Source organism: Rissa tridactyla, chromosome 18 (genome assembly GCF_028500815.1).
Source record: "Rissa tridactyla isolate bRisTri1 chromosome 18, bRisTri1.patW.cur.20221130, whole genome shotgun sequence".
In the NCBI taxonomy this organism is placed as follows: domain Eukaryota; kingdom Metazoa; phylum Chordata; class Aves; order Charadriiformes; family Laridae; genus Rissa; species Rissa tridactyla.
This window is the reverse complement of record NC_071483.1, coordinates 3,764,937-3,781,817: the sequence shown is the minus strand read 5'-3', so window position 1 is coordinate 3,781,817 and position 16,881 is coordinate 3,764,937. Positions and strand designations below refer to the sequence as shown.

General features: G+C 57.1%; 1 protein-coding gene across 1 annotated transcript in view; it reads left to right on the top strand.

The window, feature by feature from the left end:
* Positions 1–1,393: 1,393 nt before the first annotated feature.
* Positions 1,394–16,881, top strand: part of RUNX3 (RUNX family transcription factor 3) — a 40,158-nt gene continuing 24,670 nt past the window's right edge. The window contains exons 1-3 of the mRNA XM_054223972.1: positions 1,394–1,728; positions 2,733–2,889; positions 7,780–7,884. Coding sequence (XP_054079947.1) covers positions 1,468–1,728; positions 2,733–2,889; positions 7,780–7,884 — 523 coding nt within the window. The 5' untranslated portion in view covers positions 1,394–1,467. The remainder of the gene's footprint in view (positions 1,729–2,732; positions 2,890–7,779; positions 7,885–16,881) is intronic.

The window sequence follows — 16,881 nt, the reverse complement described above, 5'->3', positions numbered from 1 at the left end:
TCTCTATTTTTTGTTTTTATTTTGAGCAAACACGGTGTTTGGGTCTTGCGAGCAGAGGGATGCGGAGCCCGGCCCGCATTTCGGAGGAAAACGTTTCATTACTTCGCGGAGGGGAGTCGGGAAAAGGAGAAATTTTTGGGGGTGCTGGGGTTTATTATTTTTTTTTGGTTGTTTTAAGGAAAATTCGCAGCCTGAAGCCGGGAACGCTGCGGCCCGGCCGGCCCCGCTCCGACGGGCCGTCCCGGTCCCTAAACGCCACCGGCGGAGCTCAGCCGGGCAGCGCGGGCACAGAAATCTCCGCCTCGGCCCCCGGTTCTGCCTCCCTCCCGCCCCGCGGTTCGGCTTTTCCGCGGGCAGCCGCGGAGCGGGGTGAACCGCCGCCTTCGTTGTGCTCCCGCAGAACCGGTGGCTTCGCCACGAATTTTTCTCGCCAACGATTCCGGCCGGAGCCGCCGGCCCTACCCGCAGCCGCAGCCCCGGGGGAGCTGCCGGGGGCGCCCCGGGACCGCCGGAGATGGAGGCGGTTTTCATTTTTTTTGGGGGGGGGGGGGGGAGAGGGCAGAAGGGGGAGGTTGGGGATCAGCGGTTTCCAGCGGAGCCCGCGGGGCGAGCCCCCCCCGTCGGGGACGCGTGTGCCGGCGCCCCCAGCGGCTGCCCCGCGGCCGCCGCTCCCCCTCGGCCCGCCTCGGCCGAGCCATCGCGGGGGGCGGCAGCGGTGGGGGGGGGCGTGCTGTATCCCCAACCGCGCTGCGCGGCGGCGGCTCCGGCCCCAAAACGGCCCCATCGCGCCCCAAAACCCTCCGGCGGCCGCGGCGGCGAGAAGCCACCGGGGCCCCGACGTGCGCCCGCCCCGCCGGGGGGCGGGGCGTGGTTCGCTGTGACCACGCCCACTTCAAACACGTCCACGCCTCTTTCGTCGTTGACCACGCCCCTTTTCGGCCGTGGCCACGCCCCCTCGCCCCGCGGGAGCCGGGCGGGGGGCGGGTGAAAGGACCCCCCTCCACCTCCCCATTGGCTGGGCGCCCCGTCCGTCAGGGCGCGGCCCGCCCCCCCCGGGGCCGGCAGTAAATACGGTACCGGGCGGCGCGGCTGACACTTGGGAGCCGGTTTCGGGGCCGCCCGGCGGAGGGGGACCCGCCTGCAACCGAGGGCGCCCGGCCGCGACGTGGCTCTGCAGGGGCTCCGCGCCGCCTTTCCCCGGGCGGGGCCGGAGGGAACCGCAGCCAAACCGGCGGGGAGGACGAGCCCCGCAGCCCGGCGGCAGCGGACGCCCCGCAACCCCCCGGCTTTCCCCGCTGAGGACGGCGATCTGCCGGGACGGAGCGAGGCAGCGCGGGGCCCGGCCTCCGCTGCCCCCGCCGAGCCCCGCCGCCGAGCCCCGCCGCAGCCGAGCGGTGGGCGCCGGGCCCCGCCGGGCCCCTCCTGGTACCCCCCGGCCGCGGCGGCTCCCTGACGCCCGCCGTTGTGATGCGTATTCCCGTAGACCCGAGCACCAGCAGGCGCTTCACACCCCCCTCCACGGCCTTCCCCTGCGGTAAGATGGGCGAGAACAGCGGGGCGCTGGGGGCCCCCGCCCCGGGCGCCCGGGCTCGCCCCGAGGTCCGCTCCGTCGTGGATGTACTGGCCGACCACGCCGGCGAACTGGTCCGCACCGACAGCCCCAACTTCTTGTGCTCGGTGCTGCCGTCCCACTGGAGGTGCAACAAGACGCTGCCCGTCGCCTTCAAGGTAAGTCCCGAGCTCCGGGGAGGGCTGCGACCGGGCAGGTAGCCCCGGTGGCTCGGAGGGACCGGCTCGGCTCCGGGCTTGCCCTCCGCCCCGACCTACTCGCCTCTTTCCCTCCGCCCCTTTCGCTTTAACTCGCTCTTGACATCACCTTCAAGGGAGCCCGGTTTATTATTTTTAATCAAGTCTCCGCATTGCCCCGCGGTCACAGCATCTTAGATATTCCGTACAGTTAGGAGCTCTCAGGCGACTTTGAAGTTTTAATGAGAGTGGAGGTTAATTACCTTCCTGGGAGAGGGAGAGAGAAGCAGGGAAGGGAGATCTAATCTGCAAAAAGAAAAAAAAAAAAAGCGAAGAGCTGAAGCGCCGGCACCGGGCTGCGCTGCCCGGGCTCCCCGCGGCCGCCCGGCTCCGCTCCCGCGGGACGGGGTGACCCGACGGGGCCCCCCCGGGGCCGGGCATCCCCGCTGCGCCCCCGGGGCTGGGGCTTGGAGGAACGGGGCTGAGACCGGGACAGCCAAAAATCAACGCGGGGAGCCGGGCAGGACGGCAGCGGAGCCCCGGGGAGCCCGGCGGGTGTGTGATGGGGCGGTTGCAAACCGGGATCCCCGGGGGCTCGGGGCGCTGCTCCCCGGGCGGGGAGGGCCCTTCTCCTCTCCCCTTCTTCGCTCCCCGGGGCCAGGCGCGGAGCTCCGGGGCCCCGGCGCTCGTCACCGCTTTTTTTTAATTATTATTATTATTTTCCCCTAAATCAAACAAAATAACAGCACAATTCCCTCCCGGCGGGGCCGAGGGCGGGCTGACGCCCCCCCCCCCTCACCCCGCGGAAGCCCCTGGCTCCTTTTAACCCCTTTTTTTAGCTCATTCCCCCCTTCCCCCTCCGATTTTCCAGCCTTCCTCGGGTTGCTTTTAGTTTTGCTTTGGTTTTGGGGGCGGGGGGAAACCGTAGGGCAGGTTAGGTCCGACGGCGGTTAATTTTAGCCTAAAATCCTCTGGTCCTGCCCCAGGTCGTAGCCCTCGGCGACGTGCCCGATGGGACGGTGGTCACGGTGATGGCAGGGAACGACGAAAACTACTCGGCCGAGCTCCGCAACGCCTCCGCCGTGATGAAAAACCAAGTAGCGAGATTTAACGACCTCCGATTTGTTGGGAGAAGCGGCAGGGGTAGGTACCGGCCAGGAAACGGTTGGCCTTTTTATTTGGCTTTTTGGGAAAAGAAAAAAATAGAGAGAAAATAAGGAAGGGGGAAAAAGGCGTTATTTTTATCTTATTTTATATTAACGGTGTATTTCTCGCGGGCCGGTGGTTTCGTTGCTGCGGGCTGAGCTTTTTCACGCAGGAAGGAATCTCCCCATCCCTGAAGCGGTTCCCGAGCGGGCAGCGGCCGGGATGCGGGATGAACGAGCTGGGATGAAGGAGCCGGGATGCGGGAGCGGCCCCGCCGGCTCTGCCCCGCTCCTCCCGGGATTTTTCCCTCTACCGAGGTGTCGGGAATGGCCGGTGCAGGGAGTTGGGGGCGGGGGGGGGGGGGCAGGAAATAAAGCCTTGTTGTAAAAGCTCCGTGGTGGTGAATTCGTCTCAGGTGTGGGGCTGGCCGAAATCCTCCCGAATTTCCCTCACCGGCTCGGTGCATCCATCCCCTCCGCAGGTGAATGCGCTCAGGGGCAACAAACCCACCCCACCCGGCAGCTGAGTTTTTTAAATGGTGGGGGGAAAAAAAATAAATAATTCAAGTGTCGAAATTAAAATGCTCAGCCGGTGCTCGGCACGGAGGGGGTGCAGAAAGGTTCGTCTCCATGGGGAGATGCGGGAGCCGGGCGGGCGCAGGGCAGAGCTGCGGGGGGCTTTTGGGGGAAGGTTTATTCGGGTTTTTTGGGGTTTTTTTTTTTGCGCGGAAAAGCGGGTGAGAAATTTTTCTGAGGTTAGGGCTAAATGATAGAACCAAAGGGATCACGCTGCTGGGTGGTGGTTGTTTTTTTTTTTGGTGGTGGTTCCCCCCCCCCGCCCCAAACAAACCCTCAAGGAAACCGGGCTGTGGCATCCGAGGAGAGGGAAATAAATCCCCTGGAAATGCCGAACGCCAGCCCTGCCCGTCCTTCCCTCCTTTCTCGCAGCCCAACCCTACCTGAATTTCAGAGAATAATAAGTAGGATTTTAGCATTTCATCACCAATAAACGCCGCAGACCGAAGCACTTAATTGTTCGTTGAAACAAAAATGAGAATACTATATTTTAATGGCCACATGGCAGCATATTCTCAAAAGGCTTCGAATGTATACACACAATGTCAGATATATTTTGACTTCTCTGCATTAATTAAAAGCAGTGATGTTAGGAATTATTTGCATGTAATAACTGTTTACTTGTTCCTCTTTATGAAACTTGAATAGTTTACATTCTTTCATACATTTCCTTTTTCCTGTTGGCTCCTTCTCCATGTTGCAGTTTCTTTAAAACTCTCCACTTAACTGGTTGCAGGTTGATGGATGGAAAATGTTTTTCTTTTATGAATTAAGCTTTCATTTCTGTAATCAATTATTCTCTTAGGCTCTTTTCTTTTTTTTTTCTTTCTGGTTTTTTTTTTTTTAAATCCTCCTTACACAAATTTCCAAACTGAATGCAACCCAATCTCAGCTTGACTCTTGAATTCATTATTAACTTTCCTCCTCTGCAGTCCCAAGCTCTGAATTAACAGTAGTTTACAGTCTCAGAAAGCACTTGGGTGAATAGTCACCTTCCGCCGGCAGAGTCCTGGCAAATACTCATTACAGCAGTGGAAACACTTCTGCTGCCTCTAACGGGCTTCGGAGTGAGGAGTTATTTTTTTTTTTTTAATATGTTATTTTGGGATAAGGTTTTGTAATATTTGCAGGGAAATAACCCCATCGGGTCTCTGTGAGGCTGGTGTGGAGGTGACACGGGGGGGTTTTCTTGCTGCGTGAAGCATGTGCTTAGTTCCCTGTGTCCGGCCGCGCTTTTCTGGCGAGGGGCTCTTTCAGACCTGCTTAGTGTGAAAAAAAATCGTTTCTATTGAATTTTTATTCTGTGGTGTCGCACTTGCTTGCCCTTGTCTGGCTTAATCTCTGGAAGCCCGGTGCTGGTTTCGTTTATTCTGGCAGAAATTTGGATTCGTTGCAAGAGGGTTTGTTGGAGCCCAGCTCCGTGTGTGGGGAAATGTTGGTGTAAATGCGGAGCGTGGGTGCGTGGAGCCGTAAACCCGCACCGCCTGCCCCCGTGCACAGCCCTCCCTGCGCCACAGAGGCAGCCGGGCTCTCGGTTTGAAAACATGGGCTGAAATGGTTCAGAATTGGGTGTCCTTTTTTTTTTTTTTTTTTTAATATTAACGTGTCCAGGATCATTCCCCAGCGCTGTGAGCTGGGACGAGCAGGTCCTTACCCCCCCCACCACCTCCAAAACTACCATCTCCATGTGGAAGACAAAGGGAGGGTAGAAGGACCAGTTTTGCTCTAAAAAAAAAAAAAAAAAAAATTAAATTAAAAAAAAAAAACCAACCCCCAAGAAAACAACAAAACCCCACCTTTTCTGCTCAGATTGCAATGTCTAAAATGAAAGTGATGCCTACAGCACCCCACCGCCTGCTCTCCCGGCTGGAATATCCCCCCGGAGCACCTCCCGGAGCCGTGGGTGCTCCCAACCCCAGCCAGGAGCTGGGATCCTGCCCCACGCAGCCGGCTGGGGCCGGGGCGCGGTGGGAATGAAGAACCTCAGGCCGGCTTCCTGAGAAGGCGGGAAATGAGTAAAAATGGTGCTGAGTAATAATTGTCATTTTCGATTCATGGGAGGATTGTTGAGAGCTGCTGAGAGACGGAGAAATGGCCCCGGCCGGCTCCGCGCTGCGGCCGCGCTCCCTGGAGTTGCTGCTCGGTGATATTCGTTATCTCCAGCCAACGGGGAGGGGGGCTGAAATGCAGGGGAGTTATTTCACGCGGAGAATATATTAAAAAAAAAAAAATTAAAAATAAAAATTAAAAAAAAACCCTCAGATGTATTAGTAAGTAGAGGAGACGGGGACGGAGCTGGGCTCCGCTCCTCGGGCGTGCGGGAGGGCTGCGCGTCTCGCAAGCCGGACGCGTGAAAACCGAGAGGCTCCCTCCCCACCCCCCCGGTGGAATTTGCTAAATAATTGCTCCTCATAATCCTCAGCCCCGCGCTCTGGTTCTGCAAACCTTTTTGCCAAACAAATCCTCGGCGTCGGTTGGTTTTTTTCGGTGGCCGTGCCGGCGCCCGGCAGCCTTCGTGCTCCGCGGGCTGCGGCAAAACGGCTTTTCCCTGCAGGTTTCCAGCGCCGCTGCTTCACCCAAATTCTATCTGGGAGGGGTAAAAAAAAAAAAAAAAAAAAAAATTCTTTTTTTTTTTTCGTGCAGAAAATGAGCCGAAGCTTTGTGCCGCGTGTAGTGCTGCTCTGAAAGCAGAGGCAGGGCAGGGGTTGATGCTTTGCCGGCTGCTTTAAAGCCGGCATTTCCACACACACACACATCCCCCCCCCCGCTGCTCCCGTAGAGAAACTCGCCCACCTGGGATAATTGCAGGATGCTCTCCGGAGGAGATAATTTCATTTTTCCGTTTAGTCTTTTTTCCTTCTAGCTGGATAAACGCCGTTTTGTTTTGCTACGGATATTCTCGGATCCAGCCCTCTAGATAGGTGATGGTCGGGATCTGAAAACCCTTAATTCCTTTAGGGGGGGAAAAGGGAAAGGAGGTGGTTTTTTACGGCATTTATTTGTGAGATAAAGCCTGAAGGAGCAAAGGGCTATTGCACGGGCATTTCCAGCCCGATTCCTGCTGGGGTTTACACCTCGGAAATACTCGATACCTTTGAAATCCCACAGCGGTTGCTCTTGGGGGGGTTGGTTAGAGTGGTTTTCTCCCACAGCATCCCCATGGGCTGGCCATTGAGTGGCCGGTGGCAGCCAAGATTGGGCAAGGAGAGGGCGAAGGGTCCGGGATGAGGATGCCGCGGCTGCGGGAGGGGAGTGGGTTTGGGGTTGGGGTGGGTGCTAGAGGGGGGGAGCGGGGTGGCACATGGGTGCAGGGGTGGTAACACCCTGCACAATGCCGAAAGCGTTTTTGGGCTGCGGATGGGACGCTGTATTGCTGGAGCGAGGGGTCACTGTTTTCTTCTTGCCAAATTGGCCTCCCCAGAGACTTTTTCACTGCTTTACCCCTTTTTTAATTTATTTTATTTTTTTTAAAAGAAAGGTGACAAGCTCGGTGCTTCAAAAGCGTCCCTGAAAGCCCCCATGGTGGTATCCAAGCCCTTTCCCTGCAGTGGGTTCCCGCTGCCTGGTCAGGGCTGGGAGAGGGGGACAGTCCCCGCAGCCGGTGGGGCCACCTGTGTGGTGGCCACTTCTGGTGGCCAAAGCTGTCTGGATTCAGTTCCCATTTTGCAATTTCCAATTTCTGGCCCTTGCGCCCCCGTAGGTGGGCTGTGGGTGCCCGTACGGCCGAGAGCCCGGTGCAGCTCCCCTCCAACCGTCCCCGTGTGGATGCATCTGCGGGGCCAAAGCCACCAGGTTTCCCCAGCAAACGGCAGCGCCCGGGGCCTGCAGACTGGTGCCATCTCCCCAGTCTCCTCCTGCAGGAGCATCCCATGGGCGCCAGGACCCAAACCCATCCCTCGCAGATGGGGTCCAGTGCCGTGTTTCAGGGCTGGATTCCCACGGGAAAAGGGGAAGCATCTGAGCGGGAAGGCACCAGGAAGCTGCTGTGTGTGAAGGGGTCGATATGGGGACAGGGCAGGGGAGGGGGGGGACAAGCGACTTTTGCATCCGAGAAGGTCCTGGCTCCTGCCCTGAACCGGGTCCAAGCTCTCTCCGCTGCAGCCGGCTGAACCCCAGCGGGAGCCGGCCGAGCTTTGTGTCTCGGCAATAATGGCTCATAAAATTAAATGATGTGTGTGTTGGAGTTCGGTGGATGTGGATATTTGTGTCTGAGCTTGCTCCAGCCAGGAGCCTTTCGCTCCCACAAGAGCTGAGCCTACGTGAATATCTGAATATCCTCATTTCTCTTCTCCCCCCCCTCCCCCATCCTTAGGAAAAAGCTTCACCCTGACCATCACCGTGTTCACCAACCCCACCCAAGTCGCCACCTACCACCGAGCCATTAAAGTGACTGTGGACGGACCCCGGGAGCCACGAAGTAAGTGATGTATTTTATTTGGCTGGCGCTGAGAAGTGCAGGGGCTGCGTGGGGGGGTGCAGGGGGCCGATATCTCCGTGGCCAAAGGATGCAGGATGCCCCTGCGGCTGGGCAAAGCCAGCCGGGGCCGGCATCATTTGTAGGGCGCAGGGCTAACGAGCCGGCGTGGCCAAATGAGCCCCGAGGACGCGCGCTGCGGTGGCCACGGCTCATCTGCTTTTATTTTCTCCGTGCGGATTAAATAGAAGCATGTCCCTGCTCTCACCACGCTCCGTACCCCATCGCGGAGGGGTGGTTTTATAGCTCCAGTCCCCACGACGGTTGGGATGTAGGGAAGATACTTTGGGTTCCGACAACAAAAATACAGAGGATTCAAACCCGGTGGGGCGCAGGGCATTGCTGGGGGGGTTACAAAGCCAGAGATGCCGTGCCCGGCTTCGGAGGCTGATGTGCCGATTATTAAATTGAAAAATGTTTGCAGGTTTCCTCCGCGCCATGCTTTTCTCTGCCTGCCTGCCGGGATTGCTGGGAGAGCACCTTCCCCTTTTGGTTGGCGGAGGTTTCGCTTTCGGGTGGCAGAAGGCTCCGGCTGTCAGCGCCGGCAGGCGGGGGCTGCGGGGCTTGAGAAAAACCAAAGAGACGATTCAACCGCAAGAAATGTCATTTTGTTTTGACCGAGTCGGCCCCGCTGGGTGCAGGACGGTGCCTCTTGGCTTGAGGGTGGCTCTTTGCTGCCAACGGCCCTCGTCGGATTGTTTTTTAGCTGGTTTGAGCTCACCTTGGCACCTCCCGCGATCCCAGGAGCGCGGGGGAAATGCTCCGGTGCTCTCGGCTGGAGGAGTTTCCTCTTCCCGTCAGAGTTATTTGCTCTGCGGGACCCCCTGTGTGGCGGGACCTCATCCCCAGGGCCTCCGTCTCCGGCTTTTTGCTCCGGCTTCACCTTCCTGCTCCCTCGGCACCACCCCGGGGGGACTATAATGCGGAGTTTGTTCCCTTTGCGTGTAAAGCTGTCAGTGCCCAAATTGAAGGGAAACGGTTTGATCCTTCTAAATATGCTTTAGAAAATATTTTCTGTTGATGCTGTCGTTGGGCCATGGGCGCCCCTTGATGTCGGGCCAGGCGGAGGCCGCTCCCTCGGCGAAGGGCTTTGGTTTGCATCGGGGCTCGTTGGGTTTTCCTTCCCCCTTGACTTTTTGTTGTTTTTTTTTTTTAATTTTGGAGCGCGAGAGCTCAACCTTGTTGAGCTGCCGGGCTGGATTTGCCAAGCCGGCGTCCAGGCGATGCAACGCTGTTGGGTCGGGTTTTTTTTCCTTCTTTTAAGCCAGAAACCCAAGGCAGGTCCCAGGCGTGGGTCGCGGTGGGAAGGGGCTCAGCCAGGGATTGGGAAGCAGGCAGGGTTTAGGCAGGGTTTGGGCAGGGAATTTCACAACTTTTCCAGGTCAGGAATAGAAACCAGGTCTCCTGACTCCTGGCTCAGCCCTTTATCTGCCGCATCGGATCGCCTTTCTAATAATAATAATCATCAGGAATACATAAATAATAATACAAGGCGAGATAGTTACTACTCTTAGCGTTTGGTTTGCTCTGACTCCAGCGATAGCCGGCGCTCGCCAAACCCCTGCTGAATCACACCCGCTCCTCCGGAATTTCAACACCTCGGCCCATCGCTCCCCATCTTTAATTTAATTTTTCCGATAGGGAGGCGAAGGCTTTGTAGCCAGGCCAGGGAGCTGGAGGGGGCCGAGCCCTGGGCACGCTCGCCCTGCGCCGTTTGGGTTGGGGCCGTGCCTTCGTTTGGCGTAATTAGGCAAAACCGGAGGATGGAGCGGCTTGTCCTGGCTCTGGCTTGGTGTGCCCGAGGGATGCCCTCCCTAGGACGCCGTCCCGGGCTGCAAGGTCAGCAGTTTTCTCTTTTTTTTTTTAATTTTTTTTTTTTTTTCTGATTTATGGGCCTCAAAACGTTTGTGCTGGAGGTGTAGGCTCCTTAGGGAGGTCTGTATGATGTCTCTTCGCTGCTTCTGCCCAAAGGTCAGAATGGACCCCAAAGGTCCATCTTTTCCCCCATCCCTGCAGCCCCCCAGCCCATAAATTGCTGATCAAAGGAGTTTAAGACCCAAGTTGTGGGTTTTTTGGATTATATTTTTTTTCACGTGATCATAGATTTGTTGGCAGTAAAACGTCACATTTCGGTGCCCAGTTTGACCCTGGGGCCTAAATTCATGTTTGGTGAAAACACAGCGCCTTGCGTCGGAAGAAAAAAAGAAAAAAAATGAAAAACCCGTCTTTGCCACACCGTGTTGGTTTACATTTTCTAATGAGCCTGAAATTAAAAAAAATAATAATGAAATCATGCCCTTTGGCCTTCCGACCCTGCAGTCTTCTACAAAAACTCTTGGCGTGGAAATACCGGCTGCAAAATGATCCGGGCTCGCTCGTGGAAAACCAACATGGTTTTTCCTGGTTATCCTGCCACTGGGTGGCTCTCCGGCATAGCACCCCTCGGTGCTCCGGCACCCATGGGCTCACCAGCTGGCAGCCGGAGCCGGGAAAGCCTCAATAATCACTAACTTTGGCCAAACACGACGGCTCGCGCTGCCGTCCCCTGCTTGGCTTTGGTCGGTGAGAGCTGCCAGCAGGAATTGCAATTTTTGTGTGTGTGTGTGTGTATATTATATATACTTTTTTACATATATATATATGTAAATGCATATGTATGTGTGTGCGGGAAAATATATGGGGGTTTTTTCCCCCCTTCTTGGCCGTAGCATTGCAAATGAGCGGGACACGGTGCGCGTTGGCTGCTGTTGTGCAGGATCGGCGCCGGCCGGAGCTGGAGGCTGGATGTGGGGCTGGGGTGAGCGGGCAGAAAAGCACCCTTAAATGTGGAAAGAATCGGCCATTTGTCTTGGTATCCTGGGAAAGCCCTGGGCATCGTCTTCTCAGATGCGGCAAAATTCCTCCAGCAACCGTTCTCGTGGGGGTTTTTGGGTCAGAAACGCGGCTGGGCTCCGTGCCCCACCTCTGAGCATCCCATTAATTTCCCACCCCTGTCCCATCGCTTCATCTCAGCCCTTGAGCAAGTCTTTTCAACTAAAGCTGCGCCCAGAAAAACTTCTGAGGAGTCTGAAATCGAGTGGAGTCGGGTGAGAAATCCCAGGGAAAAGGGAGGGAGGTGATGGCCAGAGCCCCTCGCGGGGCTGGGGGATGGAGCCTGGACGGACCGGGAGTGCTGGACCGTGGGGCTGAAGACCCCCAAGCGCCCTGTTTGAAGGACCCGCAGCCAAGCGAGGAGCAGCGCTGGGGGCTGATAACGAGCCACCATCTCGGTGGCTCCGCCATGGTCCCTGGGAATCCCCCGCCAGGCTCCTTCCACGTGCCCTGCTCGCTCCGAGAGATTTTTTTTTCTTTTTTTTTTTTTTTTTTTTTTCCCTCGTGCTCAGGCTCTTTCTGGGTCAGATCTGGAAAGAAAAAGGATGTGTTTTGGGTTTGGGTTTTTTTGGTTTTTTTTTCAACTTGACACCTTAGCTCTAAACAAATGGCGCAGCGGGTGCCAAGTGTTGACATACTTTGTACAAACAGGAAGTAATAAAATATTTGAACTTCCTGTGGAATTTCCTTCTCCCCCCACCACCACTTTTCTGCAGCTCTTTATTGAGCCAGAGCCCGACTCGGCCGAGCCCTGGTGCAAAGCCCTCTCCTATCCCCGGCTGCCGGCGAAATAATCCACGAGAGGCAGAACGTGGAAAAATGAATAGCTGGAAGCTATACAGGGATGTTCAGGCTGTTCCTGGGTAAATGGGAGCATCACCAGGGCCTCCCCCATCACACCCACCTGCTGGCTGCCTTCCCCTTCCCCTTCCCTCCCCTTCCATCGCTCCCACCTCTTCCCAGCTCCCCTGGCAGCACCGGCCCCTTCATCCCCATCTCCTGGGAACTCTTGTGTAAAGTCTTTTTTTTCCTTTTTTTTTTCTTTAAATGCCTTTTTTTTCCTCCTCTTTGACTTATTTTTTTTTTTTTGCTGCCATTCAGTCTTCCTTAACCTTTATAAATCCCCTTTGCCCTTAACCCCTTGTTTCTGGTTGCCACCCCACCCCTGCTGTCCTGGCCGCCGTGTCGAGGAGGAAAAGGACACCAAGGGGACTTGATGACTCACCATAACCCTTGTGGGGAAGCGGAGCGATACCCAGCCCTGCTCATCTGGGGTACAAACCATCCCTCTGTGCCCAGAGCGTGCCCAGAGCCCCGCGCGCTGGTGCCGGGGGCCGGGGGGGTGGGAATGCTCGCGGAGGTGTCAGTGATGGTGGTTGGTGTCTCCTCCCCTGTTCGTTTTGGGTGCGTGCGTTGGAGATTCGGTGCTTTCGGTCGTGTCCCCGCTGAGTGTGACCACAGTAAGTGCCAGGAGCACGTCCCCACGCTGCAGCGTCTGCTGGGCTTGGGCTGGGACGAGGAGGGGGCTCATGGGTGGGCTCCCCCCAGCCAGACAAGAGCATTTCATATCCCCTCTCCATCCTGTCCCTGCAGGGCTTTTCTGGCTGGGCCCCATCCTGCACAGGCACAAATCCCCTCTCTGGCTGGTTTTCCTCCCCAAAAGGCTCCTTCTCGCCATGACCCTGGGGAGGGAGCGATGGGGCCGTGCTGGGAGCAGTGCCACCCCGGAGGGGACAGCCGGGTGTCCGTGGCTCCGGCTCCCTCCTCGCGCGGCACGTAGCCGGTGGGTGGAAAGGCTTCTCACCTCCCACGGCTCTGAGTCGTTTCCAAGAACCGCCGCTTTTTGCTTACGTATTTTCGAGAGCCTCAGCTGGGTGAGGGTTTCCCTCCCCGCCTGCCCCCCACGCGCGACGTCAGCCCCAGCCGCGGCCCGGCTGGGAAATGAAGAGTTTGGGATCTGCGGAGGGTGGAAACCCCCTCGTCGGTGCCTGTGTAAGGTGTCAGTGGCATCTGTGTCCCCAGGGTGGTGGCAGTTGGTGGGCGCAAGGCTGCGGCTTGGGTGCTGGCTGCCCTTGAGCACCCCGTGCTGGGGGTCTTGGCTTCAATATGGGGTAAAAAAGTGAGAAACTGGGAGAAAGATTGACGGTAAAGGGGAAAATCCTGTCTGTAAATCCAGCTGGAAGAGGACTTTGTCACCGGGGTGGCTGCAGAAGGAGGGTGCCCGTGGCCCTGGGTGCCCCCAGCCCCGCTGTAAGGGCATTTCTTCCAGCGTCGCTTGCGCTGCCCCGGTGGCAGCCGGGGAGGAGGGAGGTTTGTACCAGCGCTTACCGGGGATGACACATACCTTGCTGCGGCTTCTCCAGCCACCTCGAAGCCCTGCTGATAGAAGCAGCGCCCTGAACCACCCCGTCCTGCCCGGGCACACCTCGGCCCCACTGCCCACACCCCCTTATCTCACCCCCATCTCGGCTCTCGTCCCACGCCCAGCGCCGCCCCGGTTCCCCGAACCCCGGCGCGTCTGCAAACCACCCTGAAAAAGCCTTTCTCACTTTTTTTTTTTTTTTTTTTTTAAATTTTAATTCATTTAGGGTTCATCTGAATCCATTTTTCTTGGAGTTCAGAGGAGTCTGTGCCGTGGGTTGTCTTTTTTCCTCCTAGTGGATGCTCCAGTTTGAGACTAGAGAGGAAAAGGATGCGGGGGACTGTGCTAGCGAGGCAAGACACACACCCCGCCGCTACTTCCCCTCATGGCTGTGGAGGAGTCTGAGATTTACTCCCAGAAATAGCAAAACTTAAACCCCATTTAACTCAGGGAAGAGCGAAGAGGCGCAATATTCCAACGTTCCGCCCCGTTAATCAGAATAAGCTCAGTAGAGCCCCCGGGATGATGCTGACAGCTGGAAACCCCCATGAACTGATCCCGCGCTGATTCGAGCCTCCCATCCCGCCCAATTTGACCTGCAGATTTTGGGCTGGGGGGGGACGTGGCGGGAGGCCGAGCACGCGGGATTTGCATTTCCCGCATTGGGAAGCTGCCGTGCTTTAACCGGGAAGGTGACAGCGATATCCCTCTCCGCCACCCTCTCGGCTCAGCACCGGGCTCGACCCCCCCAACCATCTCCGTGCCCCCACGGCCCCCAAGCAGTTATTTGAAGGCAGCTTGCCCAGAGCCGAGGCCGTGCAGTGCCGTATTTTCTTGCCTTAATGGCTTAAACGCCATCAAAAGTACAAAACGATGTGTTTAATATATTGCGGGGTCGGTGATTTCCGTGCTAACTCTTGGTTGTGATGGCTTTTGTCACCGGTGGCTCCGGGAGGGATTTCTGACTCCTTGGTAATTGCTTGTAAGGAAGAGCAGCTCTTCAGGGCTTCCCTCATTTGCACCGTTTTGAGGGGAAAAAAAAAAAAAGAGAGAAAGGCAAAGTGGGAACATTCCCGTTACCTTTGAGAAAAGTGGCTGATCCATGAATTCACCCACCGCATCCCAGCCCCGCCGGACACTGAGCTTCATGGAAGGGGAATTGCCAGCACCTTTGGGAAAGGCAGAGCTGCTCCTGGGGAGCAGGGCTGATCCCAGGAATCCCACGGCAGCGCTGCCGTGTGACCCCCACCTGGGAATGGAGGTGATCCCGGGAACGCCACGGCAGCGCTGCTGTGTGCCCCCCAGCTGGGAATGGGGGTGATCCTGGGAATCCCACGGCAGCGCCGCCGTGTGACCCCCACCTGGGAATGGAGGTGATCCCGGGAACCCCACGGCAGCGCTGCCGTGTGCCCCCCAGCCCGACGGGCCAGTCTCGGGATGCTTTGTCGCATGGACCTGTGCTGGGGGGGGGGGGGGGGCGGGAATTGTCTAAATCCACAGGTCAGGGGGAAAAAAGTTTTTCTCGTGGTTTTGTTCTGATTGGAAGCAAGTTGGAGAGGGGACGGGGAGCGGGAGGAGCCGTGCGGGGCTCGGGCGCGCTGCGGAGAGGCTCGGGGAGATGCGTCGTGGCCCTTCGGGATGTCACGGATGGGGAAATAAAATCTGTAGCTCTCCCGTTCCTGGCACCTGGGGAAATCGGGATCTACAGGGTGGCAGATACGGGCGCAGGTCAGTGAGGGACAGCCTAAAATAGGCGAGGATGAGGAAGAGGGGATGGGACGGGAGCCAAAGAGGAGTAAGAGCAAAATAATTCCCTATTGCCATATTCCTACGGGCAATTTTGGGACCCCGCGGTCTGCAGCGTGCCCCGGGCGCTGCCACCCCGGGAGATTTGCTACGGCTTTGGCAAGCGCTTGGCGAAGAGATAATAAATTATTAGAGGGTCTTGCGCTTCTCAGAAGCTCGAAGGGAGACCCAGGACGGGGGCTGCGCCGTGCCAGTATTGTACGATTCCAGATCTTTATCTTGGCAAAAAGGCTTCCTCGTGGGGATGCCTAAAACTTGAACTTGAGATGTTTCTGTAATTAAAAGCAGGCTCAGTGCTGAAGTGCTCCCGTGGGGTGATAGTTTTGGGTATTATTTGGGTCTTTTGTTTTATTCCCCTGCTTGTCCTTAGCCTAGATATAAATATACAGACGTTTCCCGGTTTGTCCGGGAATTAGGGAAAGAAAAAATAAAAAAAGAGGGGAAAAACAAGGAAAGAAGGGGAAAAAAAAAAGAAAACTAAGTAAATCAAACCAACAGGATCATTTAAATAAATAAATGACCTCACCGCTTCCTGGACAGCCATTTGTCAATGTAAAATTGCTATAATTTGTTCTAATTTAAAATGCGGTGCTTAAAATACGCTGATTTCCCACTTTTCGAGACCCGTCCCCTTCCCTGGGGAGGAAGAGGAGGAAATCCTGAGTGACACTTTCTTGCTTCCCTATTAACGCTCTCCTCTGGACACGCTGCAGCCGTTTGAGACGGATGTTTAGGGAAATCCCTCGGGCTCCGTGCGGCCACCTGGGAGCTCCGGCATCGCTGGTGAGGGACCTGCCATGGTGCTTCCTCGCGGTGGCCCTTGGGCACAGGCGGATGACACGGCCTGGGGACATCAGGCTAATCCCAGCCGTGCTCCAGCCTCCGGTTTTGCCGGACGGAGCCTGTGCAGAGCTCGTGGGTCTCCGCTTCTCCACGCTTCGACCCAGCCCCACGGAGGGTCCTACCTGGAGGAGGGAAAGGGCTTGGGATGGGGTGTAGGATTTTTGGGGGTGTCCTGAAACAAGGCAGGTTTGGAAAATCCTCAGGGGGAATGCAAGGTATTTTAATATTTTAGTTTTATCGGCTTTTTCTCTGCTGTCCCTCTGGCTGCCATCAGGGTTGTTGGTGCCTGGGATGGGGCACTTGCATGGACCCGGCATGAGTTGAACCCAAGAGCCCCGGCCACCCCAACCGTCCAGCTCCATCCCACCCTTCCCTGTCCCATTTGTTCTTTGGATGGAGACAAATGAAAAGCAAACACCGGCCGGGGCGAGGGGCTGGGAGGACGGCACGGCATCGCTGCCGCCTCTGCACGCCCCTCCGGGCAGCTCCAGCGGGGCACGACCCACCACCCGCTCTCACCCTCTGTCCACCAGATCCCTCAACAACCTCCCGAACGCCCCGTTCACCGCGGCCTTTGCAGCGAGCGGCCGGGGGAAGGCAAAGGACGAGGCTGAAGCCGCAGCTCTGGGAGCACGGAGTCGTCCCGCGGGCGATGGGGCAGCCGCCGGCCCCGGGGTGGGGAGGGATGAGGAGATGCCGGCGCGATGCTCGGGGCTCCCGAGTTCATGCAGGAGCCCTTGCAAATCGGTACTTGCTGCGAAAGGAGGGTTTCTCTGTTTGTATTCCCATCGCTAAATGTGTTTTGATCCCAGCGGGGAAATTTGCACCCTTTGGTATCTGCCGAGACCGTCCAGGGCATTGTTTTCTTGCAGAGGCAGTTCGGGACCGCTGTTGATACATGCATCGCAAGCAATTATGTTAAACTACCTCCTCCTCTAATTTCTATTCACCTCTATCCACTTAACCCCTTCGGGGCCCGATCCTGCAAAGACGAGGCGAGGGGGAGTCGGGGCTCAGCACTGCGGAGGGTGGATAAAAATCCCTCGGGGAGGAAACCA